The sequence below is a fragment of the Anopheles maculipalpis genome, chromosome 3RL (assembly GCF_943734695.1).
Source record: "Anopheles maculipalpis chromosome 3RL, idAnoMacuDA_375_x, whole genome shotgun sequence".
Taxonomy (NCBI): domain Eukaryota; kingdom Metazoa; phylum Arthropoda; class Insecta; order Diptera; family Culicidae; genus Anopheles; species Anopheles maculipalpis.
The window spans coordinates 19,789,053-19,814,937 of NC_064872.1; the positions used below are offsets into that span (position 1 = coordinate 19,789,053).

Sequence of the window (25,885 nt, forward strand, 5' to 3'; positions counted from 1 at the left end):
ACGGGAAAAATTACAAATAGGAGTTATATAAAACAATAGCAAAGGAACAGCCTTGAAGAATGACGAACTGATATGTAAAATTATGAGACACCCAAAAGTCGGTCAAAATTTGGACCGGTTACTGTTGAACGTGAATTTAAGTACCTTGGAAGATCGCTAGAGATGCAAGGTACGGAAGATTCGAAGATTCAATCCCTAAAAAAATTAATCTTGCTGGATCATAATTAACGGATGACATTATTCCTGGGAATAGACCTTGGGCATGAAGAAGGACATCTGTCTAAGGTTGCATCCAATCCCCGACAGTCTCGATACAGCTTGACTTGAATTGAATGAGGAAGTATTCGACCATAAACAGGATATCTGCTCCGCCAAACAACTCAGCAAGTGGTTCATTTTCTTTCTCTACACGACTCCGAGGATTGCTCCATGAGGACATAGTAACTAGTGATATGAGCAACTGGCGGATTTAGATCGATTTTGTCAATAGGAGCCCATCACTTATAGCAACCTTTATACATACCAGTCACTCGAAACTTTTGACCCCAAAACACTCTTCATGTGATCATCGTGTGTTGTTATCATTGCTTTTTGTTTATTATCGGATTCATTCTCAACGTGTTTGCCTTCGATGGCAGATTCATCTCGTTTCTAGCTTCTTTTCTCCTCGATTTCCATCGTTCTCTCCCTATAGCTTAGTTCGGCCGTAATTCACACTACTACACATTTCCGTTAGGGCTAGGAGCTGGACAAAAGTTTCCCAAAATTATCCTACCCCTGCGGTCAAAAACCCTGGTAAGAAAATGGCTCACGCATTCTACTATTGCTCGATTAAAACTGTCCATCGAACATTGGATACTGACTGACAGGACACGGATCGTGGCGTGGTTTCTATGGTTGCTTAGATTTGAAGAGAGGTCCGTAGTTGGTGTGATTCTGTGTAAATACGACGACGCTAAGGCACCTTAACAATTTGTATCATTTGTTCCTCCCATTGTTATCCTATTTTTTGCTTTCCTCTTATGCCAAAATGATATTTCAAAAAAGTTTTGCACCGGTTTTATATTACGTTCTACCGATTTTTTCTCTGTTTCTAGCACATTTCATTAAAAACATAAATTCTTCCTTTTTCTTTCACTTTTATAATATTTTTTTTTTATTTTTTGCTAGAACAAAACACTACACCCGAATTGCTTTTCCTCGAGATTCTTTCACACTACCAAAAATAGCATAGTTATATATGTAGTCTGTAATATGTAAAAAAGGTATAAAAAGAGGCAAAATATCTAAAAATAAGTTGTAAAAAAAACGAACACGAAATGATAAAAAATTGACCAGATTTAAAATGGACGGCCTTGCTTTTCCTTAAGTTGTGTGTGTGGTTTACTACTTACTTAAATCGAGATTCGAGACAAGGAAGAATATGGGAGTTTTTTTTTTTTTCATAAAATAAGGAGGACAATATATAAGAAGCTTTCTTGTTCTTTTAGCTCCTGTTTCATTTGTTTCACTCCTCTTTCCTTCTTCGCTTATAAGAGTTCTTATGTGCTAGTCTTTGTAAATTGCTTATTTTTTGTTTGAATTCCTGTGCAAAGTGAACAAAGCTAAAATAAACAAAAAGGCATTCTACACTTTTATACTGATGTTTGGGTTTTGTTGGTTCGATTTTTTCTGATTTTCCTATAAATTTTCCCTTCTTTTTTTGCTTTTCTATCTTCTCACTCGAGAGTGTCTCATCACATCGTAGGATGGCGCGTCGCACACAGTGTGATGGATTTCTTTATCCTTAATATAAGCTTAGAAAAGATTACTAAAACTAAAACTAAAAACAAAACGGACGCAACAATGTTGATATAAGGATACAAGAAAAAGGAAAAATTCAATCCTTTTATCGTTCTCTTTCGCTAGTTCACTTAAATTGGTTGGTGAATCGTTTTCTGCTTTTTTGATGGAATCTTCTATATGCACGGGCTCAAGGAGATATTTGTTGTTGTATATTTACACAATTCGCGGTTCGATGGCGCGCTCGTACTCTTACAAATTATATTGCCTTTTTCGAATGTCGTAGTTATCCATAGACGACGATGGTAAAAAGCGAAAACAAAAAGGGGCGGATCATATTCTTTTAATCGTTCAAGAAAACCCACCCATTTGGATTCACTATTCGGTAATGGCGTGCCACAAGCAGGATGCTGGTCAGCAGCATTAAAATGATCGAACCCGGGAAGCGAACGGCAAGATTGTAGATCGAACAGTATGGACACTGTGAGCTACCACACACCTCGCAGATGTTAAGCAGATAGGTTTGTAGCGAATCAAAGATCGTCTCATTAAATCGTTCTGGAAATGTGGGGGAAATAATGGAAGACAGATTTAGATAAAAATAGGTTCCACATAAAGAAACTAGAAGCTATAGCGTGGTACATACCCGGAGCGTAGTAATCGTAAATGCGGATCGGTAAGTAGCGCGACATGTTCGCTACCGGCATCCATCTTTCCAGTGTAAAGTTCACACAAACGTACTCGCTGTCCAGCTGTAGGAAAAGTGAGAAACATTCTGATCAATATCCTTGAAACTCTGGAAAGGAAAATACAGTACACTTACATAGTCAAAGTAGAACAAAACCTTACGCTCTTGGAAGCGAGCTCGCTGCAAGTTACGAACGCGCTGGCTCAGGATGTACGAATCCAGCTTCTGCTGCTGGATCATGTAGCCGGTGGGGACGGCCACATCAAGCACCGCCATACCTGAACGGATCGATTCATCCGTGTAGGTCCATCTGTTGAGAGGGATAAACCATTTTATAAATTACAATTGAGGCGAATGTTCCCGATGGCTGACAGTATATCACGGTATTAAGTAGGATGCTACTACTACAGGATAAGCTACTGTTTGGAGCAGATACCCTCCAAATATTACCAGGATCCGGTTAGATATTCATGTTCCTAGCACCTGTGGTTGTAGTTGGCAGATATATTATTGATCTTCTTTTCTTCTTATTGACTTAATGACCTGCGATGACTAGGTCCTGCCGACCCTATAATGGCTTACTAGGATTTGATCTCATTGGATTTAGTGATTGAGCTTACCGTTGACAAATGACGTAGCTAATGTGCGACTGATTCCTGCCGTGGAAAATGGTACGCGTGGTCAAATCGAATGCCGGGACGGGTGGTTGTGTTTGGAACTTGTACGTATCTACCGAGTACTGGACGTGCATCTGCAGGATCGCATAACCAACACCTTTAGCTTCTACACGCACTGTACCCCAGGCGTTCGGTACCTTAAAAAAAACGAAACGAAATGAAATCGGATGAGTATCACACACATCAGAGGTACCGATAAAACAAACATCTTACATCCAAAAACTGCTGCTGGGCCAAACTCTTGCGCGTGATGTATAGTTGCTTCGTTTCACCGGGCAGGGCCGTTGCTTCCACCTTGATTGCAAGCTGCGTTACATTCGACACACGATTACGGGTACTGTACTCGGTGAGAGCTTTCATCGCGAGCCCTGTGTCCTGACTGGATGCCCAACCACCGTCCGTTAGACGTTGGGCATTAAGCCAAGCAACGATCGGATCGACATGTATCTCCTGGCGTGATACGTACGTCAGCAAGGCATAAGCAGTCGTTTGAATGTTGAGCGAGTCGTACTTGTACGGTAAACGAGGCAGCGAGAAGTAACGTTGATTTTCCAGCTTGGTCGGTGGTAACGGGACTTCCTCATTACCCCAGTAATTAAATTCACCTAAAAAAAAGAAAAAAAAAACGAATAACATTCGAAGAACTGTACGGGAGATCTTGGACCAGAGGGCCGAATTCTTACCAATCGATCTCATCTTGGCGGAAAGCATCGTGAAAGCTGCCTCCGCTTTCGGTGCCTTCGCTATCATAAGTGCATACGCCACGATAGCTACCTCGTACGTCGATCCGGAATCTTTTACAGTGGCCAAATTTCGTTGGAGATATTGTAACGCTCGTTGCTGTGATAAAGCTACCCGTGCCGCAAGTCTCTGTCAAGAAAAAAAAAGCTCAAAAATAATTTCTCATGACATTCTCTCGCATCTCTTGGGATACTTACACCAGCAGGAAGATTAACCGTAGTCAGCGTTATGAGCACGTGAGCCGTTAGCGTAATGTTCTTTTCCCGCACAATATCATTCCGCGAGAAAAAGCCCGAATGGTTCGCCTTCCGATCGGGCAGCCACGTTTCCTCCCAGAACGAACCATCCTCCTTCTGGTGGCGCAACAACCAGTGCATATTCTTCTGTATCATGTACGGATCGATGAAGATGAAGTTTTCGTACTCGTACAGACCGGCCATCTCACCAAACACCTGCGCACAGTACGCCGTCAACCAAACAGACGGTGCGGACTGGTTCCAATCGGCACGGAACAGCGAAAAACCACCGTCCTCCATCAGATAGCTTAGCTGCCGTTGGTAAAGGATGTTCATGAAGCGGAACGCTTGCTTTTCAGTCTTTTTGTCACGCAACGTACTAGCGCGCATGTACTTGATGGTGTAGAAGTTAGCCGCAAAGCTGAACATATTCTGTTCGGCAGCATCCATCGGAAGCTCCAGCAGGGAAGTAGTGTTGATAGGCATCGTTGGGAAGATGGCACCGACTACATCACCGACCACAGAGATCCGGGCACGGTTCGATCCGAATACATAGTACCGATCGATTTCGTACGGGATGATGGGCGTTTCGGTAACGTTCACGTGCATGAACTGTACCAGATACGGGCGGTTGCGAAGATCCAACAGAATAGAATGATGGCGATACTGGGGCAATCCGTCCGCTTCCACCATAATCTTGCGACTGATCTGATGTGCACCGAGAAGCGTCGAGGCGTGAATGGTTACCTCAATTTCTCCGAGACGTGTCGGGACAATCGGTAGATAGACGTTGGTTGAGTCCTGAGCGTTTAGGTAGATGTAGAACTGATGCTCACCGAACGAGGTCCTCGGGTTGTACGATCGTACGATACCGTCCTCTTCTACGTGCACAAACTGATAATCGGGTGAGCTGTGCAGAACGACCGTTGCTTCGATATCCACCGTTTGGTAGTTAAAAACCGCCACACGAATTCCTACTTGTTCGCCCTGATGACATGCCGTAGGCATTTCCACATTTATAAAGAACGGCTGGATGCCAACGTATTCGATCGGTTTGCGCAACATTCCGTATCCTCGGACCCCACTAATACCGAATGCCGAAACGGTCCACAGTGCAGGTACCTGCGGTACATCCAGGTTGAAGATATATCGCCCATGCGGTCCAATGTTCACATCCTTCCACATCCATACATTCTGATAGTGACGCAGGATACGATTGAATCGGAACTTCCGGAACTCTGCCAGAAGCGTTTCGTTACGCATACTACATCCAGCCTCATCCGTACCATCCTCACAATCCATATACCCATCGCATCGCTTATCCGTACGGTAACAGCGCCCATTCAAGCACTCGCTATAGTTAAGTGACTGATCACAGACCGACGGTCGCATCGGTATCACACCGTCCGTAAACACAACCAAACCGGCATAATCAAACGTCCTGTTCGCATCGATACCGAACGTCGAGGCAGGATAGTACACCAGCTCATCTGGATCACCATCGTGCGACATCCACGTCTTCTTGAACGTACCATTCGTGTGCTCGTCAAACGACAGCATCTTCGTAATTACGTTCGCATACGTTAGCTCATTGCCGGCCTGCATCGTGTAGAACGCATTGTCAATCGCGGACAGTCCCACGTACGATCCGGGCTCACCGTAAATAGCTACCTCCACCTTCTCCCCGGTACGTGCCTTACGGTTGTTAATGAACACGGTAAAATTGTTCCTCGAAATGCCATTCACCGGGAAGGTAAGACTATCCGTCAGCAACTTTCCGTACCGCCCTATATGCCACACCACGATAGTTGCTGCCGGTGCCATCTCGGCACTTAGCGTAATCGCCATCGTCTTTATGCCGCCTTTCATGTTCTCATGTCCAGTGACCAAGATGATACCCTTCGACATGACCAGATAGTCAAAGTCCTTGATGTAGAAGTTGCTTTGCACGTGCAGCGTTATGTACTCGCCCACCTTCGCATCCGTTGTGCTCGTGTGCACTTTAATGTTGTGATTGTTGGGTGAGTAGTGAGCTAACAGTAGCAGTTCGGTGGATGCTCGCTCACCAAATGGATCGATGTAGTTAGCCGTTAGGCGCATGGATTGAATTTCATTTAGGAATTCGTTCGTTTGCTTCGTGTTCTCGAGGTTCAGATCGTGACGGATGTCTAGTTTCAGTTCCCAAACGCCTGGCGTTTGAGACATATGGAGGACGCGAGTGTCGAACGTGTTGCGACCACCGGATGCACGACTATCGATCGTACCGGACACTTCCATGCGGCCAGCGTTAAACTCGTCTAGTGGGAGTGGTGATCCATCGTGGTACTCGGCGATCAGGTACACGGTGAAGGGCATCGAAGGTTTAAAGACCTACAAGAGAGATAGAATTAGGTATTACTTTTTTTTCGTCTAAATTAAAGTCAGAAGGTCTTTAGTCTGAAAGTCTAGTTGCAGTAATTAGATAGTTAAGGGGAGTGGTCCGGATAGCTATCGAATAAGATCATTCGTTCGTCGTCGTCGTTCGCAATAGCGAGGCATAAGCAACAACGCTAAAGGACACATCAATAATACTTCCCAAAGTCCCAATCGCGAAAGTCTTAAAATAATGTCCCGAAAGGCATTTGATTACTCACCTGTGGCGAATCTCCCAGGAAAGCGATACGGATGGACGAATTGTAAACGCGCGTCAGTGAGTAACCCTCCACGATCTCGTTGTAGTATCGCTCTCCTACCCGCGCCGTAAACAGGATCTCCATACCGGACAGATTCGGTACCAGCTGTGCTAGCTCACTCATCGGAAAACGGAAATTGTACGTGCCGTTGAAGAATCGCAAAAATGGCAAACTTTCCCGGTACGTGTTTGACCACGAGTCCCACTGTGCATCAGTTTCAACCGGTTTCTTGATCCAGAAAGGCCACTCCTCGTCAAAGTTAAGATGGCGCTCGATTACGTACGAGTCCTGGAAGTTGTTGGACGAGGAGGAGTACCGACCATCATAGTTCTGTCCCACACCATCATAACCGACATTCTGATCGCGTCCAATCTGGCTCGTAAAGCTGTTCTGCGGGTTGTTGTACAGTAGTTCCGGATTCGTTTTTTGCAGATAGTACGGTACGTTTTGGTTGGTGTTGGTTAGACGTCCCAAATTTCCCACCCGGTTCATCTGATTGATTGCTTCCGGGTTAAAGAATCCGATCGGACGGATCGTTGCCTTTAGCGTCAGATTACCCTTCACCGGTGTGCCGTTCGTAAAGTTCGCCATGATGCGTCCGTGAATGTAGCGATCCGTGTTGAAGAAGAAGGCCGGCATCGTGACGTTCACCTCGAACCGTGTCTGATAGTACTCCTCCACGTTGAACCGGGCCTGCTCGATCTGTCCCTGCGCTTCGATACGAATCTTCCACTCACCGAACACGGGCTGATCGGACAGCTGGTACTGCAAGCTTACCGAACCCTGGTTCGATTGGCGTGACAACCAGCGGCGCATAATATGACCCGCCGGATCAAGCATGTACACGTTCATCTCTTGATCGAAACCCTTCAGCTCGGTTGTGATCGGGATCGCACGGAAGCGTACCGTTTCACCCTGCATGTACACCGGTTTGTCCGTCTGCACGAAGATCGTCATCGAACGCTGGGAGAAGATGAGTTTCGTCTCGTTCGTAAACACGTACCCACCGAAGTTCTTATCGTACGAACCTTCCACCCGAAGCTTGTACTCACCGACCACGCTCGTCGGTGGGACACGCATCAGCATCGACTCCGGCACGCCCACCGTAATCGGTTTCGTCTCACTGCTCAGCTCAACTCCATCACGCGAGATACTGGTGCGGACGGTTAGTGGATGGTGTGATTCTAGCACCGATACTGCCACCCGGTACACTTGTCCGGGTCGTACCATTTTAGACGCAACGATGAAGTACGTGATACCCTGCGAGAAGGAGTTGCCGGCTGCATAATCATTCGAGAACGGATTCCGATTAAAGTTGGTACGAGACGAAGGTGACGTTGGCCGGTTAAAGTAATCACGTGGTGTCGTTGCTTGGAAGACCACATTCCGATTATCCTGCCCAAACCGATTACCATCGATACTGTTCGAGTCTTGATTGTTTACGTTGTTGCCGTAGTAATCGCGCTGATAATTGGTGCCGGAAGTTGGTGAAGGTGTTTGCCCGAGATTGTTGCGTGAGTTCGGATCATACTGACTGTTCGGATACTGTGGATTGTACTGCTGCCGACCGAAGGGATCCGTTGATGGGCTGTAACGATTTACATCGTTCGTTTGTGGCTGAGACTGTTGCTGACCCCGGACGGACAGCAGGGTTTGGATGAGCAATAGACAGAGGAAGAGTGTCCTTGCATCCGACCCGTAGGTGGTCGGATGCTTGCTAGCCTTCATGTTCGGTATCTCTGCAGACTGTCGTTTTGAAGCCTAAAAAGAAATAAGAAAACGAGGGTTAGACAGTGTCAAGCGCAACGCAGAGGACCACGAAAGTCGATAATGTATAACAGATGCACCATCGGACGGTGCCATTAAAACAGTCATTTTAAGCCACCCAACACAGATAGACTGGTTGTTTCAATCGGTTTAATGTGATGAATCCCTCGCTCCGTTTTCACACATCAAAGCGGCGTGCCCATAGCAAATGCCCCATGCTCTGAAGGCGCGCGAAGAGATTATGCCATAAAATTAATATCATTTAAGATCGATAATGACAGTCACACATGTTGCATTCTCGTTTCGAAGAGCGCAACTAGATAAATGACCATGCGAAACAGGGGGTGATGAACTGCATCATGTTGATGGTGATGTTGGGTGTATCATTACTATCGTTGCAGCTTCTATGCTCTAATTCCGTGTGGGTCAAAATATAGAAGCTGGAACCAATCTACAAATGGGGTTGAGAAATAAAGAAGCACCAAGTAGTCTTGCGACAAACAATTCTATCGCAAGAAGTGAGCAGTTGATCTGAAGTTTTAGAAGTTCTGAATTACGGATCTAATATCTGGAGCAAAAGGATGCACGGTGGGTTCGATCTATAGATATAGTTTTTAGCTCTATGGATCAAACTATTAAAACTTATCTTTTGAACGTAAATAACCTAAGTTTTTCATGCTAGTTTTCCTACATTGAATGGCTAGAGTCAGAGTTATAATGCTGTCGACAAAAAGACTGATTGAAAGACCGTCAAAGTTAAATCATTTGTCATTTTTAATAATCTCCTTGTGTGTGTTTGAGCCTCAAGCCACTAACATGACTTAATTAATCATATTTCGCCAGTACCCTTAATTTGAATTCACATTCTTCCGCACTCACAAGAAGTTCTACAAGAGTTCTCATAAACTTCACGAAAATATCATACAACAATGACAGTAATTATCACCGTAGGAGGATGTGAAACATGGAATCTTTTTCAATTAAACATTTTCTGTTAATAAAAAACCGAAACTTAATAAAACTCTTTTTGCTCTCGTTAGAAGCGGAACGCTGCGACCAGTCACACACTGCACGGATCATTAATCATTGGGCGCGTACGCGAATGTGGCGCACAAATTAAACTCAAAGAAAAAATGATGATGATCCTATGAAAGTTACAATATCTTCCATCAGCGTCATCAGCAACATAATAATAAATTGTTTATCAACGGCGCCAAACACTGTACGGTGCGTGTTTCTGGCGCCTTGAAAGAAATAATTTCGTGCAACATTATGAAAGGAAACTGTTCAACCAAAAATCACTGAACTCTGAGCTATGTGTATCAGAAGATCCGAGGATACAGATGAACACTCTGATTTAAATCGTCCATTTGCTATCTCATAAAAAGGATGGCTTTCTCCGGTCTTATTTTTGCAATTGCGCCAACACTGTCTGAAGGTGCCATTTAAAATGATCTTAACCGTATCGAAACGAACGATCTAATTGCGAGAGTAATAGAATTTATCTTTCACTTTTTCGGTCTCTGGAGCTCTATCACCCCGGCACACCATTTTCGTTATGTGAGCTAGCTCCATAAAAAATGCAAGCCGGTCGGTCGGCGTTAAAAATCGATAACATTCCACACGTACATTGAGGACATATCAGGGCAATGAAGGTCACAAACACTAACACACAACAAGTGAAAAAGGATTAGGGGATTATAAAGGTTAAGATTGTTCCGTGCTGTGACTGATGATATGCCATCTGTTTTGAGTGGGAAAGTGTGTTTGAGGCTCCCTTATCCTGTTGCACACGTCTTTTTGGGAGGATCTCTTTGATACTTTATTTCACGGTACTGTGAATCCTTGTGAAGGCACAGTGTGTTTCAATTTGTTTGCGGAACAGAAAAGAAGAAGAATCAAGGGATTTGAAATCTAAATAAGATTGATTTTGTAGGACTTGTTATACAATAGAACCCTACGCCTAGGAGCCTAAAAGCCCTATATTGTAAGGCTGATAAATGACCTTTAAAAATTCTGTGTAATTTTTCCAAGTCAAAATCAATGATTGGCAGATATCGATTACTTGGCATCCTCAGATTCAGTCCACCCTGGGTGATGCTTCTGGGATTTCCCAGGTCCCAGATTAAAATAAAATGTCAGGCTAGCTGGGTAATCCTCATTTGAGTAGCAAGACTGACCTTAAAAAGTGATCCCATATCAATTTTGCAGCCTCAAAGTATGCAAAATTTGATCATTATATTCTCTTTTAACATAAGCAATTAATTGAACGATTAATAAAACGTCAGAATAAGCCTTTATAAGTTGACAAGCCTTTGTGCCATTTTAAATAACTCTTCATCCTTCATTCTAATACGTTTTGTTGGGGAGAATCAAAAGTCCATGACCGTGAACTACATGTTTTTAGAGGGTGCTCACACAATGGATATATCATATAAACCACAATATCGTGATCTCGATTCTGCATGTCTGTGTTCAACCGCATGTCAATCACCCTTTTGCCAGCGGGGCTCAAACAATTAAATGGAGCAGTAGCAGCGCGTTCTCACAGCGCCCAAGCGCGGCACATGGAGCATGCCGCGCGCACTATTAATTTCTATTCCACATTCTGGAGGGTGATATATGACCACAAAAACTCTAATCGCCGCATTGGAACTAGAGAGATAGAAAAAAAAAACAGGAAGCACACATCGATGATTGAATGGAGGAGACGAGGCTCGCGTGCTCTAATGTGTTTGTGTGGGTAGCGGACAAGTTCTTGACATTGGAATGGGGATTTAGTTTGTGTTCCAATTTCCACATCACACATGACAACTAACATGTGTCGTGATCAGTGATATGTTTTAAAGTTTTTGTCTAATTTCATCCAAACTTAATTCTTCAACATAAAGTTTAAAATAAATGGATGAGGAAGTTAGAACATTATTCATCACAAGCGTTACAAAGTCTTCTGGGTGGTCCCTTCGCAGCTTTTTCCCCCCAACTTTCTCGTTAGGGATTTTCACTCTCTTAACCAATTGCAACATGATCATCGTATTGCGGTTGTTGTGTAACAATAACCGACGCTGTCTGAAGGCTCAAGTACTTCGATCGTGTCAAACCAACTCTTGTTTTTCCATTTACTCTGTTCTGGAAGACTGAAGAGAAATGGAAAAGGAGAAACAAACATCGAAGAGGCACGAAAACTTGGACATAGATGATAGGGGGAAATGCGTACAATTGGAAAACATTCTACACTTGAAACCCCGCGATCGCCGATAGACGGAGAGTTCGAAATAGACCGATCTGCTAGCGTCTTGTGGTGTCGATCGTTTGAAAAGTGAAAGTGGTAGAAACACTTTTAACTGAAGTCTTCAATATCTTGACGTTGTCCAGAGAACCTCCTGCCATCTGTGCTGTGGCTCACGGTTTCAAGTTTAAGATTAAGAATGAAGTAAACAAATAGTTTGAAGAGATGGCTTTTCGAAATGTGATTATTGCATGGGAACCTTTATAAGGAGTTGAATTTTATATTAAAATTCTTTAAGTTTAATAAGACTCCTAGAAGGCTCTCTTTATCTGATATTCTGATATAGGAATCAATGTAATGACGGAAGAGTTAAGTAATCTCTCTCGAACAGATGCATTATTACAAGATTATTTTTGAACTCAATACCCTGTTCTCTCTGCCACTCGCTTCAATGGTGGTAAGATATTAGTCAAAACATAGCGACAGGAGAAGCCCAGGAAGGAAACTGGAAGGGAAAAATCTACCACGTGCCACACACAACGTACCATCGGCGAAGACGGATAGGAATACATCAATACCCAACCAAGCTCCTCTCTACTTGGGGTCATATTGTTGCAATAAATATAAGTTTTCTTTTCTGCGTTGAAATATATTTCAACTCGAGGTTGTATCTATACGAATGCAAACGTTAAAGGGGAACACGATCGTTTCCGAACGTATCCATCAGTTGCAGACCAAACAGCTGCATACTGACATCTGCAAAGTAAAAAAAAAAAAAAAAACCGTGGCAACAATATTGCACTCATATCCCATCCTGCGCTTTATGATTTCGAGTGAAAAATGGACAAGGAAAATGTATCAACACTTCTGCCCCACACACATGGGACGGATTGCGGAAACGTGCACGCGCGCGTGCCACCGATGACCACAAGTGTTTGGTAACACTGAAGAGAGAAATGGAAAAAGAAGGTATCTCTCTAATGTTCTTTTCTAAAAATACGAACTGCATATTTTCTTTCTCTTTAACCCGTCTAGAGGGAACAGGAACAAGACCTAAGATACGTGGGGCAGGCAAACACAGACCGCGGGAGAGTGGTTTGTAGAGAAAATAATTTACAACGATAACATAAACACAACCGGACCGGACCAACCAACCGACCCAGACAGCATATTCAGGGGGCAAGATTGATCTCTGATGAACCCTTTTTAAGTTCCCATTTTCCTTCCCTCTTGCTGGCTTCCTCTCGGAAAAGTGAAGATCACAGTTTTCTTTATACACTCGGAAAAGATCGACAGGCTGGTGCTTCCTAAGGCTTTCTCGATCTTTTGGATGTCCATCAACGATGCACTTTTCCTACAACAGCAGCAGCAGCTTTTCTTCAACAGCCTCCCATTGCTTACATCTTTTGACGTGAGTTGGAACGATATTTATCAACCGGAGAATCGTATCTTTCTTTTTCTAAATTGGGATTGATACTGATCAAAGCGGGAAATGAATAGTTTAAAGGTGTGAGAAATGTATGTCCGTTGGGGGGAGTAGTTGGAATTAGCTATTGAGTTATTGAAATAGCTTGTTAAACTCATCTGATGGTGAGTTAATTCTACAATTATGTATTTTCATTGATGAAATATAAATCGATAAAGCCTAAGTAAGTATATTGCGACTTATTCTAATATTTTGAATTTAATAACGTGAATTCGTAGTGAAAATTGCATACTTTTTCTAATTCTTGCCACTAGGCCGCTTTGTAATGCCATTTAAGACTTCTTTAACTTTTGTTTTTTGTTTACACCAGCAAAATTGACCCCTGCTCTTATGCAATCCACAAAACAAAATTATCTTTTAAGTGTATCCAAATAAATATTTTGCTCCAAAATATCCAAAATTAACCAAAGTTAAAGAAAACTAACGTCTGCAATCATAATAGTTAAAACGATGTAAGCGATTTAAATAACTTTAATCATTCTTCCTTAAAATTCTTATCATTCTCAGACTTCAAACTCCCAGGCCTTCTTTTGATGTTTACTTCTTTTTCCCTCCCGAGACCGGGAGGATGGTGTAATAAATCATGACGAAAAAAATAAATACTTTTTGTCCCATAAAAATATCGTTCATAACCCACAAAACCAACCTAAAAGGCAATACAACAGAAGGGAGAACACTGGAACTTCTACTTGTGACCTGCATATGAAAGAGAATTTTCTACTCCTCTTTCCCGTTTTTCTTGTAACCAAATAAAGAGAACAGATCGAGTCTCAATTGGGGACAGTAATGTGTAGGCAGCGGTCTCGCGGCCTCGAAAACTACGTGAAAAGTCATCTTGGGCGTTTCATAGGTATAAATCTTTCCCCGTTTTTCCACTCAACTAAAACTCAGTTCAATGTCCCTTTTCCCTTTTCGGGTTTGTTTGTTGGGGAAGAAAATCGTTTGAATAAAAAAAAAGGCAATAAAAATTGTTTTTCCTTTTTACTAACTCCTTTCCTTTCTGTGGTACGAAAAAGACGACAATTTCATCCCTCAAAACAACAACACCAAGTTCTGTTTGAAGTTTTTGTTATCTTTATCATCGTTGGAACGTGACTTTCCTTTCGAATGTGGAAGAAAAGGTTTGAGTCTCTTCGATAGAAAAGGACCAACAGAAACAGACAAGAAGGTGGTTTGTTTTTTCCTCCTCTAACTTTCATGGACCGATGTGGTGGTTGGTTAAATGAAAATTTCCTTCCACGTGCATTCGCTTGCCGGTTAGTGGTGCGCCACCGTAAAATTTAATTAAAACTCTGCTCCACCTAAGAATGAACAATTCTAACTTGAGGAACGAGAGAAACAGTTAAGCTTAACTGTTGTCGTAAAAATCGATTGAAGAAAGGCAAGCTAGTATGTAGAAGGCAGAAAGTTAGGGAAGGCACGACAGTCAATTAGTTTTGGGGGCTTTGGTAAACAGTGATTTCGTAGCAAAACGAATCACTAGGTTCAATATGGAACATCCGAGGCTTTAAAACGCAGAGATTTTAATGGAATAATTTATGTTCGATATGAGACTACGGAATGACCGACGTATCCTTTCGAAAATTAGTTAACTATTAGATTTAAAAATTTTCCTTCTGTCCTTCTCCAGTGTGTAATTTTTTCTTTCAAATCGTCCTATTATACAAAACAAACTCGATTAAATTGCAAGCATTAACAATTTTCTAGCGATAAGAATTAATGGTGCGAAAAATTTGTCACGCTTGTCGTGCCCAAATAAAAACTCAATTTTCCTAAGCGATTAAGACACTTAAGTGAGAAATATTCTGCTCTCCCACGAAGCCGGCATTTTAATATGATTCCTCGGTGCCGGAAAAATGCCGGCCGGCGAAAAAAGACAATTTTCTTATCAGCTCCAAAAATATCGACCCGAAAGAATGGCTTGGTTTTGGTGGCGAAAACCTCTCTCGTTGAGCGACCGGTAACGTTATAACTTAGCAAAGTTTCCTCGACGCCTTACGGGCGGTTTTTCATAATTAATGGCGTTGGCGGCCTGCTGTTGCTAATTTATCTCCCGGCAGTGCCGGTGTTTGTATTTGCGTGAGTATGAGCAGCCATTTCCCGCTCTTATTTCGATTATCAAAAGGGGCACCATCGTGGGACGCTTTAAATTCGTGCCCTACAGTAAGGGAAGATGTGAATTTACCATTTGAAGGGAGGAAAAGACTTTCTCCTGCGTTGAAAGTTGTTTCTTCGGGTGACTTTTCTCTGCCTTGAGTTGCACACACGCACTGTACTGGATGATTTGGTGATTAAATGTTGGATGGACGTGGCGTGTCCCCTGTTTTGCCGGAAGTTTTCTGACGTAAGGAATTTTCATCACGGTGGCTGTGTCCTTTTATCACGCCCCTGCCACTACTACAGTGCTGTGTCCCACCGTCCTTCCAAAAACAAATCTAATCATCACTCACAAATCGTGGAAATTAGATTATAAGCCAGAGGAAGTGCATGCGTTGAAGGGAGAATTATTGGCAAAAACAGAAGGGTCGCAAGAATCCCTCAGGCCGAGGACCGAGAGTTACCCTCGTTTTCCATGGTTCACTGGGAATATTTTCCCTTAGGAACGGAACGGCTTCAGCGAAATTGCGGTTCCGATCGTTCTCACCTCACCAACACCACACCCATTACACTATCAGAACAGAGAGACAGAGAGAGGGATGGTTTTTGACACACTTTCCGATTATAGGAGAAATTGTGCCCTAAAGCAACAATATACCAATACTGTGTGCTTCAATGTTGCGTAAAGCAGAAACCACCATCCACCATCTGACACAATAACCAAAGGGAAAAACACGCGCGCGTGTTCGGGACACTATTCAACCTCAAGAGGAAATCGTAATGTGTGTAAAAACACTCATGAAATACACATGTTTTCCTTCCAAAAAAAAAGTACACACAAAACGAAACATTTCCTGTAACGTTCAGTAGAATGCAAGGAAACGAAGCATTAAAATTTTACACTTGATTGATGCCAAATTCTAAATTACGATCGTCGAATCTAAGCGATTCTGGAACACGTTCCATGCGCACAGGATGGGATGTTCGAATTTGAATAACAGGTATTTCTTCTAAACCAAACGCAAGCTAATTCATTCATCCATGAATGCACACAGCACAGCTAAAGGTATAAGTAAGCAATTTGCCTAATTATTTTACCTTTGGTGCTAGTGCTGGATAAAATCAAACTCGTACAATACCGCACCCATGATATAAAATTGCTTGCATGTTGTATCTAGAACTAAGTGGGAATTCTTTCTCTCTCTCTCGCTGTATGGCACACAATCATATTTGAATCTAAACAAGCTGAAACTAGTGGTTGTTCTTCTGCTGTGGGACAATAGGACTAATTATCAGGGCGAGAGAGCGTTGAACACAAGCCAGCTTATTAAAGGGAGCAACATGGGCAACAACAATCATAATGCGTTTAAATAATGGATGCTAAATGAACCGTGAGCTTCACCACAACCTTCCGTTCCCTTTAAAAACACATCCCATAATTCATAACATCTATCTTTTGCCGGTTTACATGCCTATCGAAACATGTGGCGAGGCGGATGGTCGTTGGGAAAATTATGATCGTAAATTTTTGTAAAAAAAATCACCCTTACGAACTTAGCCAGTATGATTATAAAAAAAAACCTGTTCATTTGGGCACTGCGAACAATATTACAAACTAAAGGAAAGTCTATCCTTCTATCTGAATGCGATGAATCCGATACATTCGCTTTTCCCGCGCCTGAAAAGTGATCCTCTCCGTTCAAAACCACATCTGTTCGTGACTAGGAAATAAAATATTTTACGATCGAATCATCGATACTTTTATCCTTATGTTCTCCCTACGCCTCCTGTTCTCTTTGACTGCAGCGAGAAGTGCATTAACTGCCAACTGCCGTACACAATTGGGACAGTTGGGCCGCCTGCACTAACAGCGCGCGATCATTTACACCACTAGAGAGAAGGAACAAGTGAAACTGTATAAAACTAAAGAGCACCGCGTTTATAGAATTTCCCTCGGAAATCGTAGCCAAACGCATGAAGTCCTAAATTTAATTCCAACTTAAATTGAAAACCCTAACCCAAAGTTTTTATGGGTCTCATGTCTCATGGAAGAACACTTTCGCTGATATAGAGGGAAGATCAGTGATGTTGTTTGATCGAGACAGAGCGCGTTTTTGTGATTTTTATTTTTCATCTGGATGTTTATTTACGAACGAAGAGAATAATGAGAATTTATGTTAGAAATATGTTTAAAAATACTTATTAAATTGATATTCTACATGTAAATATTAGAAATAGTGGATAAATGCTGTGCTTGTTGGTACATGAGCCTGACGATTGATAAATTAGCGATGCAATCTGCGGTACATATTCTTAAATATGTAGTAGTAGTACAGTTGATTGCCAACTGTACATATCCACTGAACTGCCCACGCCAGGCCACCGAATCACACTTTGAAACGATAGCATTAACGAGGAATCTAGGCTAAGAATCGCGCTTTTATAGGGAACTTCTGTTTTTAAAACAGCAACAAAGAAAAACATCTTCATAAGAGAATTTGGAGAGATTATTGCTTCTGAATTGTAACAAAAACTCGTCAAATATACAAAAAATTTCAGCCCGCAACAAGAACACCATATTCTAGCCATCCGTCATGTCTCTGATGGGGAAAAAATTATGACAATTATGACGAAAAAATGCCACAACAATAAGAGACAAAACATGGACCGCTCTATGGTACAACTGATAAAAGATCGTTTACATATTGTTCAATCTCGATCGTTCTCGATCAATCTCAACTTTGTGCTGAGTGTTTTGAAATTGTTCGTCAAAAATAAATGATGAATAAATGAACACCGATATCATATAATTATGATATTATTCAATAAATAAGAAAAGAAATATAAATATTTTTGGACATTAAGGAGTTCAGTTATTGCTTATCGCGCTATATTGGAATCAGAACCTCGTGACAAACGCAGATCGAATGATCCAGAACAAAGTTTTGATGATTTGATACACTCCACAAGAAGTTTCCTCCTTCAAGCGTTTGTAAAACGCTCAGATTCCAAAGTCGACCACGAAGAAGGCCAACGAAGACAGCAAAGTGACAGGAAAAATTGTAGACAGGAGAAGAAATAAATTTAGGGAAATAAGAGAAAACGATTTGTCCGCACGCGTCCTTTACCATTTTTTGGCTCTACGTTGCGTCTGTCGTCGTGTTCATTAGTGGTTTCCTCATTGTGATAAATATATACACAGAAAATCTTCCGAAAGTGCAGACATACACACGACATTACCCCGTCTCGCGTCTTCCCACCATCACCCCCGCAGGGTGGCATATCTTCTTTCCATTTCTCAGCCTCTCTAACCACAAAAGAGGTTTCCTCCTCTCTGCGTGGTTTGTTTGTTTTGACGTTTTTTTCGATGTTCCTAAAATTACTTCACCATTTGTTTCCTCCCGATCCGGCCTTGATTGCACAAATGCATTGTGGTGACAATGTGCACCACCAAGCGGACCATCTTTCCCTCTCGGTGCACGTGCCCTTCTATACAGAATGTTCGATCGCGAAGGAATTTGTTGACAGCATGTACAGACACAAGACCGCCTCTCCTAGCGTCTGCCACCCTGTTTGCTGGTTAGGATTGTTCCAGAGTACACATACATGTCGACAGCATCACTTCCACACCCTACCGTCATCAATAGTGTGCGGTGTTCCAGAATGCAGCGCTGGCCACATATTAAATTACCATTAAGAAATATGCAGCAGCGCTTCGGGCACGGGAGGATGTCGGATGGAAAAGGTTTACACACGCTTTGTGACCACACGAAATACACAATCGGTCTCGTCTTGTTTCTATTCTTTTCAGAAAACCTTGCGCCGTAAGATGTACGATCTTCTAGTGACGATATTCGAAAACGCGTATAAATCGAAACAGTAAGTGGTTTGCGTGAGGTTTCCTGAAGCTGAAGCGACCTCTTAAAACTCAAGTAAAAAGCCAAAAGCAGTTGACAACAAGATCTGTGGTTCGGAGAAGTAATGAGCATAAAATTCGAATGCACACAACGAAAAACGTTGGTTAGAAAACCTTTTCCGTTTGGGGGGGTCATTAAATACAAATTTGTTAGGCAATTTGTCAAAATGTTGCTCTGTCTTAATGTCCACGGCGTTTTTGACAGCCTTCCAACGTTGGTGATGACGTTTCGTTCCAAAAATGGTGGTGTATCGGACTTTAACAGGAAAACCAGTTAAAACTAATTTAAGAAACGAAAATTGATTTTAAGGCAGGATTTAGCTTCAACGACAAAACAATGCTTTTAGAGCAATTCCAAAATAAACAACACAGAAGATCAATTGTTTGGGGAACCCATGGAGTTCTGGTTCGTAAAACTAGAAGAGAAAACCCACTTATAGTAGGGGCACGTGTCATCATCAGGGATTCTCATCCATATGGATCATCATTAAGGCAATTCGATTACTTCCAACATTATTTGCAAGTGGCTAATAAATTGTGTTCATTACCTGTCCCAATTACTTCCGATGTTCTAACCTCAAGCTACATGTCCTAGTTCTTCTTGACAGTTCCTCATCCTTCTCCACAGAACTCCGCACGCATCTAAACCAACTACGGAAACAGTTTATCCCTTATCCATCCCGGTAAGGAAAATTCGTCTTTTATCGTAATTCGGCACACCATTCCCAATAGAAAACTACAGTAGAAACAGAGTGCGTGTGTGTGTTTGCCAATCACAAACAACTCGACCGGTTTTAGAACCGGCAAAATGCTTGCTTGCACGTGGAAAACGGGGTAACGATGAAAGACACCCCTTTTTACCCTTTTCCAAATCATTTCCGGGGACACACAACCGTTGGCTTCTGTGTTAGTCCACCCGGTTCTATTGGCAGGATCAATCCGAAATGCAAACAGGAGAAGCTTGTCTTTGTCGGTCATGTTTGCATGGTGGCAGCCAGCAGTAGACGAACGTTTTGTTCGCTCGAAAGTGTTACACACACGTGTGAGTATTCGTCCTTTTGGTAAAACGACCGGCAAAATGGATAAAGCAAATAAAGTGCAGTTTTATAGGTCTCTCCTTCATCCTTCCACGGATGTAGCTCGTTGACACACTTGAGGGATTTGAGCTGTGTGTCAAATTATTGGTTAGGGAGCAAGAGAGGACATTAAGTTGATCATTGAACGGGGCCCGCCTAAATGTATGCAATGTGATTGATAAAAGAAGAGCAACAGAATAGCTTATCAACAATCTTATTAAAAATTGATAAAAAAACGTGTGTTAAAGTTGTGTATTAAGCCTAAAGATTGCATCTCTTTAGGCGTTTTGTTAGCGGAGATAAAAAAGAGTAAATTTTAGTTTTTCTCTTTTAAGATATTTTACAACATTTCTCATTTCAAAAAGCCATTCTGTTTGAAGCTTTTTTCAGAAAAAAAATGCTTCAAAACTTTAAAATTCTCAATTCTCGAACAAAGTAACTATCACTTGCCGCTTCGAGCCAGCTGATATTTTAAAAAAACGACCCTCCAGGGAAGATTCATTAAACGACCCCCTTCAACTAAGTGTTTAAAGGTACAAATTCGATTCCTGTTACACTGTCACGGGCAAAGGGCCAGCATACAGGCACCCTAAGAGAACGAAAAACGAATTCATGGCAGAAAAGGAGAGAGCGCAACACATGCCGATCTTCTTTTCTATTACGGGGACATATACGCACACATTTAGAGAGCATTCCTGTTTTTCCACGCTACCATAAATCACTTGAAAACAATTGGATAAAAACATACATTTCAATCGTTTTCCAGTGCACCGACCATCAACCGTACGCCCGCCGGCAGCCGGTGTTAGACACACATTTTGATGAGATGGCTATGCTCTGCCGATCTCCTCGGGAAGGATTTTACGATTAGAATAAAAACCCGGCGGAAGGAAAGACGGTTGGTGAAAAGGCAAAAAAAAAGAGCGGAAATCGAGCCCATAAGGATCACACCCTTCCGACGCATAGTTCCATCCAGCACAGAGAGATACTGATTTATCGGAAATAGAACTTGTGAGTAGGTTTTTCCACTCCAGAGTGCCTTCCCCTACTAAAGCTGCTTGTACGCACACCTTTAACCAATATATACATGTATGTGCGTGTGTGTAGATAATGTGTCCGCCGCGTGTGCCTCTTTCCGCAAATGATTCCTTCATTACAGTGAGGGAACAATAAAAATTGCTACAGGATGCCAAGGGTGGCGATGATCAGTGTACCGGATCCGATCTAACACAGAGGCCTGGGACCAAAAACCAGCGTACGAGAGTGAAAAACAAACTGGACGTTATACAAATACAGACACAAGCACGCACTCCACGTCCTTCACACACTTTAAAGGCGAAGGTAAAGGGATAAGTAGTTGTAAAATGCAGCAGTTCCGACACCCGAAAAGGGTGGGGTTGGCGAGTTTGCGATCGGGAAAGAATGATAAAGGTGCAACAGAGAGAATTGCCTCAGGGTGTGCAGTTGGCAGCGCACACAGCTGCAGTGGTGCATAAAAGGGAACAAACCGTTGCAACACCAGAAGGGACGAATCGGGACGAACCAGTGGACCAACACAGTAGAGCGCGTATGGCGAAAAATATTAGTTTTGCAAGTAGAAAAATGCAATAGACACACACAGACACGATTGATGTAATTAGGACGAGAGAAAACAAATAGAAGAGATGCTCCTCGTCTTGATGTTTCGACTCTTAAAAGGATAATTAGTTAAAGAATAAGGGATATTATCCTTGTTTAATGTTTGGATGCACTTTTATGAATAGAATTTGCATAAATTGTGGGACATTATCATCATCTATAAATTAGTGAGCCAATTATAAAATCATATATTGCGAGCTAAAAACAAATCAACATGCAATATCATAAGAATTCGTAGTAAGAGAATATAAAATTGTAATTGTATTTTAATTCCTCAATGCTCGACATGAGCAATAACTAGTTCTTTGTTTGAGTTCCGAATCAATTGAGCTGAGTCTAATTTTATTGAAGTACACGACTGATATGGGGTGGCTCGGTGGTGTAGACTACAGCGGTGAGTAGAACTAGACAAGTACGAGGCATTTCTAGATATCGTTCACTGGACAGCGGGTAGATTGAACTGGACAACCGTCGCCGTTTCTCGATAGTGGTCAAGTTGAGTTGGACCAAACGCTAGGCAGAAGTGGAAGATATCAAATATATGCCAAGCGTTACCCCCGAAACGCTTGCTGCAATCGTTTCACCAACCATTTCAAGTCATATTTGACCAGTCCAGTTCTACTTGACCATCGTCAACTTCAACCTAGCGTTTGTCCGGTTCAACTTGAACACTGTCGAGAAACGGCGACGGTTGTCCAGTGCATCTAGAGCGTTGTCTGGAAATGCTTCGCTCTTGTCTAGTTCTACTCAGAAACCCTGTAAGTTAGAGCAACGTTTTATGATGTTACTTTTATTGGTGGGACCACTGTAAAATTGTGCGCTGAGAGTTACCAAATAATATATACAAACTATAGTGTCTTATATTGAAAAACGATGTACAATAAACAAATAATCTGGCTCTTCAAGCCCTTGGAGCATTCTAGGCCTCCCATAATTTGCTTTTCTTTGCATCTCATCAGGACCTGACTGACAAGGTAAGGACTGACTATCCAAATACGTGGTATCAGCAAGTCCAGTAAGCCATTCGATGCCCGGCGTGTTACTTAGTAGGTCTTAAAGGCAAATATAACTGGCATTCATTGACTTCGTTTTATCCGTAGGTGGAAAATCAGTCAGAATCCTGAGATCCTGGGATTCTTTACACAGACGCTGCATGCCACAAATGGAACTAATTACTCATTTTTTTAATTAAAGCAGCCAAAAATTGATTGCTTGCCTTGATTGCTTGAAAATTGCTTGAGGCAAGGATAGGACATTATTTGTGTTGGAAATGCATTGGTACTGTCGTCGATATGGTTTGCTAAAACCTGTTTTTTACTGCTTAGTAATCAAATTTTAATATTATTATTCTAGGCTTTAAATTCAGTATTCCAATTCTTGAAAAACAATGATCTTTAATCCACAATCAAATATTCAAGTATTCCATAGAAGAAAAACATATGTTCTCTCTGCGTCCCCGTAACACCTCATTTCATTTTCCCCGTGTGTGCCAAACGGCAGCCGTCCGACCGACCACGGCCGGTAGTAGCATATCAAATTTCACCTTCAGGTCGTTATAATTCAGTTATCAATCAAACACATCAACCTCTTGTTCAGGGAGGACAAAAACGGAGAGAACGAAATAGAATATGTATAAAGTTTAAACCAAAAAAGCCCGCAATAAGCCATCTGGAACGAAACTGCACACTGACAGCATCTGCAAGTCACAATCCTGAGGGCGGTGGAATAAATTTCATCGAGCGAATTTCTATTCCCTAGCTGTTCTTCCTCATTCGGAAAACGGTGCCACAAACAGGGAATTGAGAGAAGCATGTGCCGGACACGTGCGCAGATTTTGTGGTGCTGGTGTGTGAAAATCAAATCCACCTCCTCCCGCAGCCGCCGCACATTAGCTTTACCACTTCGATTGTCATGAGGATGATGAAGATGACTAGGGAAAGTGGAATGAATAATCATTCGCATCAGCTGCTTCCTTGCTTGAGATTTGTCGTCCCTTTTAGGATAGAAACTGTTTCAGATTGCAACGCGCGCGTGTGTGGCGGCGATCTGATGAAAATGGCGCAAAAATATTTCCCTTGCACTTATTACACGTGACGTGTGCTCAGAATTCCTGATTTCTTTCCAATGTTCAAAGAAACACCATTCTAAATGGAGCGGATTAGAGGTCTTTTTTCACTGACCCAAATATTATTACACTCCCCTGATGTCCTTTAGGGGTTGGCTTCGTTGCTCTACAGTGCTTTTTACCGGAGGGATTAACGGAAATGAAAGTCAACCATCGATAAACCGTCAGATCCTCTTTTCCACTACAACCTTGGTGTGCGTTTGTGTGCGCACTCTTGTTGCCCAATAATCGTTGCTTCCTATTTCAGTCCCCTCTCTTCACAGAAAATGCACCGCCATAATGCGCTTCTGCGATAATCTCCGTTTTGTGCAATCAGGCATGCAGCGAACCATTCGTTATTTGTTTTTTGTTGTTGATATTTTCAAACCGTTCACTGACTCACACAGATGTTTTTTGTTGTGATCGAGAGTGTAGGGAATGCAGAATTGCAGAATTGTGTCAACAGTGGCATGCGCGTACAGGGTTGGTGAGCGCTTCTTTATTGCCCGATTAAAAGCATTAGGAGTTGCGTTTGTTTATTTGGTAAAGCGATTAACGGAAGACATTATCGAGAGATGCACCCAAACAAATAAACGTATCTCATGTGTGTTGTGTTGTGGCTTTTTTTTGAAGAAATATCTTCTTCTTCTGCTAGGTCAAGCCAACCATCTGCTGGTCTGCTAGACTTAATGAGGATAACTGATGAGATTTGATCCCCGATCCCGTCCGTCGTGTGAAAACCAACTGGACTGTTCGAACCTGTTCGGAAAAATCAGTCCCCAAATTCTTCAGTTTTGAACGACTTTTATACGTGACCAATTGTAACGTCTCAAAAAAAAAAAAAAAAAAATTTGATAACTATTTGATTTGACAGTTGGAAGTTCGTAACACTTCTTGTTCTTGGCCTGCTCAGGATTGAGCACGTCGTGTCGACATGGCCAGGTCTCTAATCAGTTTCCAGGAAACTCGGGCTGCAGTCCTCCATCCACGGCTGCATCCGATCTCCGACATGTTTGACTCCACTTGATCCAGCCAACGAGCTCGCTGTGCTCCTCTATGCCTCGTGCCGAACGAGTTCATCACGTGCCCCAGCCAACGTATCCTCCCGGCATTGACTACCGTCAGGATATCCGCATCATCAAACAGCTCAGCTAGCTCAGCTCGCACACACCGCCAAAGAGAGTCCTTGGCACCCGCCGTTCGAAAATGGCGAGTGCATTGGCGTCCTCCGTCTGCATAGTCCAGGACTCGTACACGTAGAGGACTACGATCGATGTCGATGTTGCCAATACCACCGCTTCTGTCAGAATCCAACTACTATATTTAAATTTTAAACAGTCAACGATTGAAATTGAATTTTTAAGATCTTCAATCAATTGGCAATTGAAAGTTTCACAATAAGATCTTAATTTAAGATTTCGTATAATTGAAAAGTAAAGACCAATCTTGCTTTAAAAAGAAATGCATTTCAACTCATGCTTGGCTTTGAAGTAATTGTACACGATCATGAGTGAAAAGTGAAATGAAAATATTAAAAGTACTGCTAAAACCTAAGCAAACAGTAACCCGGCATAACTCAAATACGAACGTGAAAAGGTAAACGAAAACAAAGATAATTTCTTGCTTCCTTACAAAAAACAGATAAGTAAACAGAGTCGGTAACGGGGCTAAGGCCCGACAGGTAATATGTATGGAAATTGAATCCTTTTGAAGTATGAAATATGTTGCAAGCGGTATAACGATCAACCTTCGGTAGAGCAATAACAAACAAAGTAA

The 25,885-nt window shown here is 42.2% G+C and overlaps 2 protein-coding genes across 2 annotated transcripts in view; one reads left to right on the plus strand and one right to left on the minus strand.

Annotated features, from left to right (window-relative positions):
• Positions 1-25,885, plus strand: part of LOC126564886 (geranylgeranyl transferase type-1 subunit beta) — a 322,137-nt gene that overhangs the window by 3,684 nt on the left and 292,568 nt on the right. The window lies entirely within an intron of this gene.
• Positions 2,126-8,529, minus strand: LOC126563772 (CD109 antigen). Its single transcript, XM_050220499.1, has 8 exons — positions 6,758-8,529; positions 4,086-6,494; positions 3,831-4,017; positions 3,361-3,752; positions 3,091-3,284; positions 2,606-2,780; positions 2,429-2,534; positions 2,126-2,340 (listed from the first exon to the last, which is right to left on the minus strand). Exons 1-8 carry the CDS (start codon positions 8,522-8,524, stop codon positions 2,126-2,128), a joined length of 5,445 nt encoding a protein of 1,814 aa, XP_050076456.1. The 5' UTR covers positions 8,525-8,529.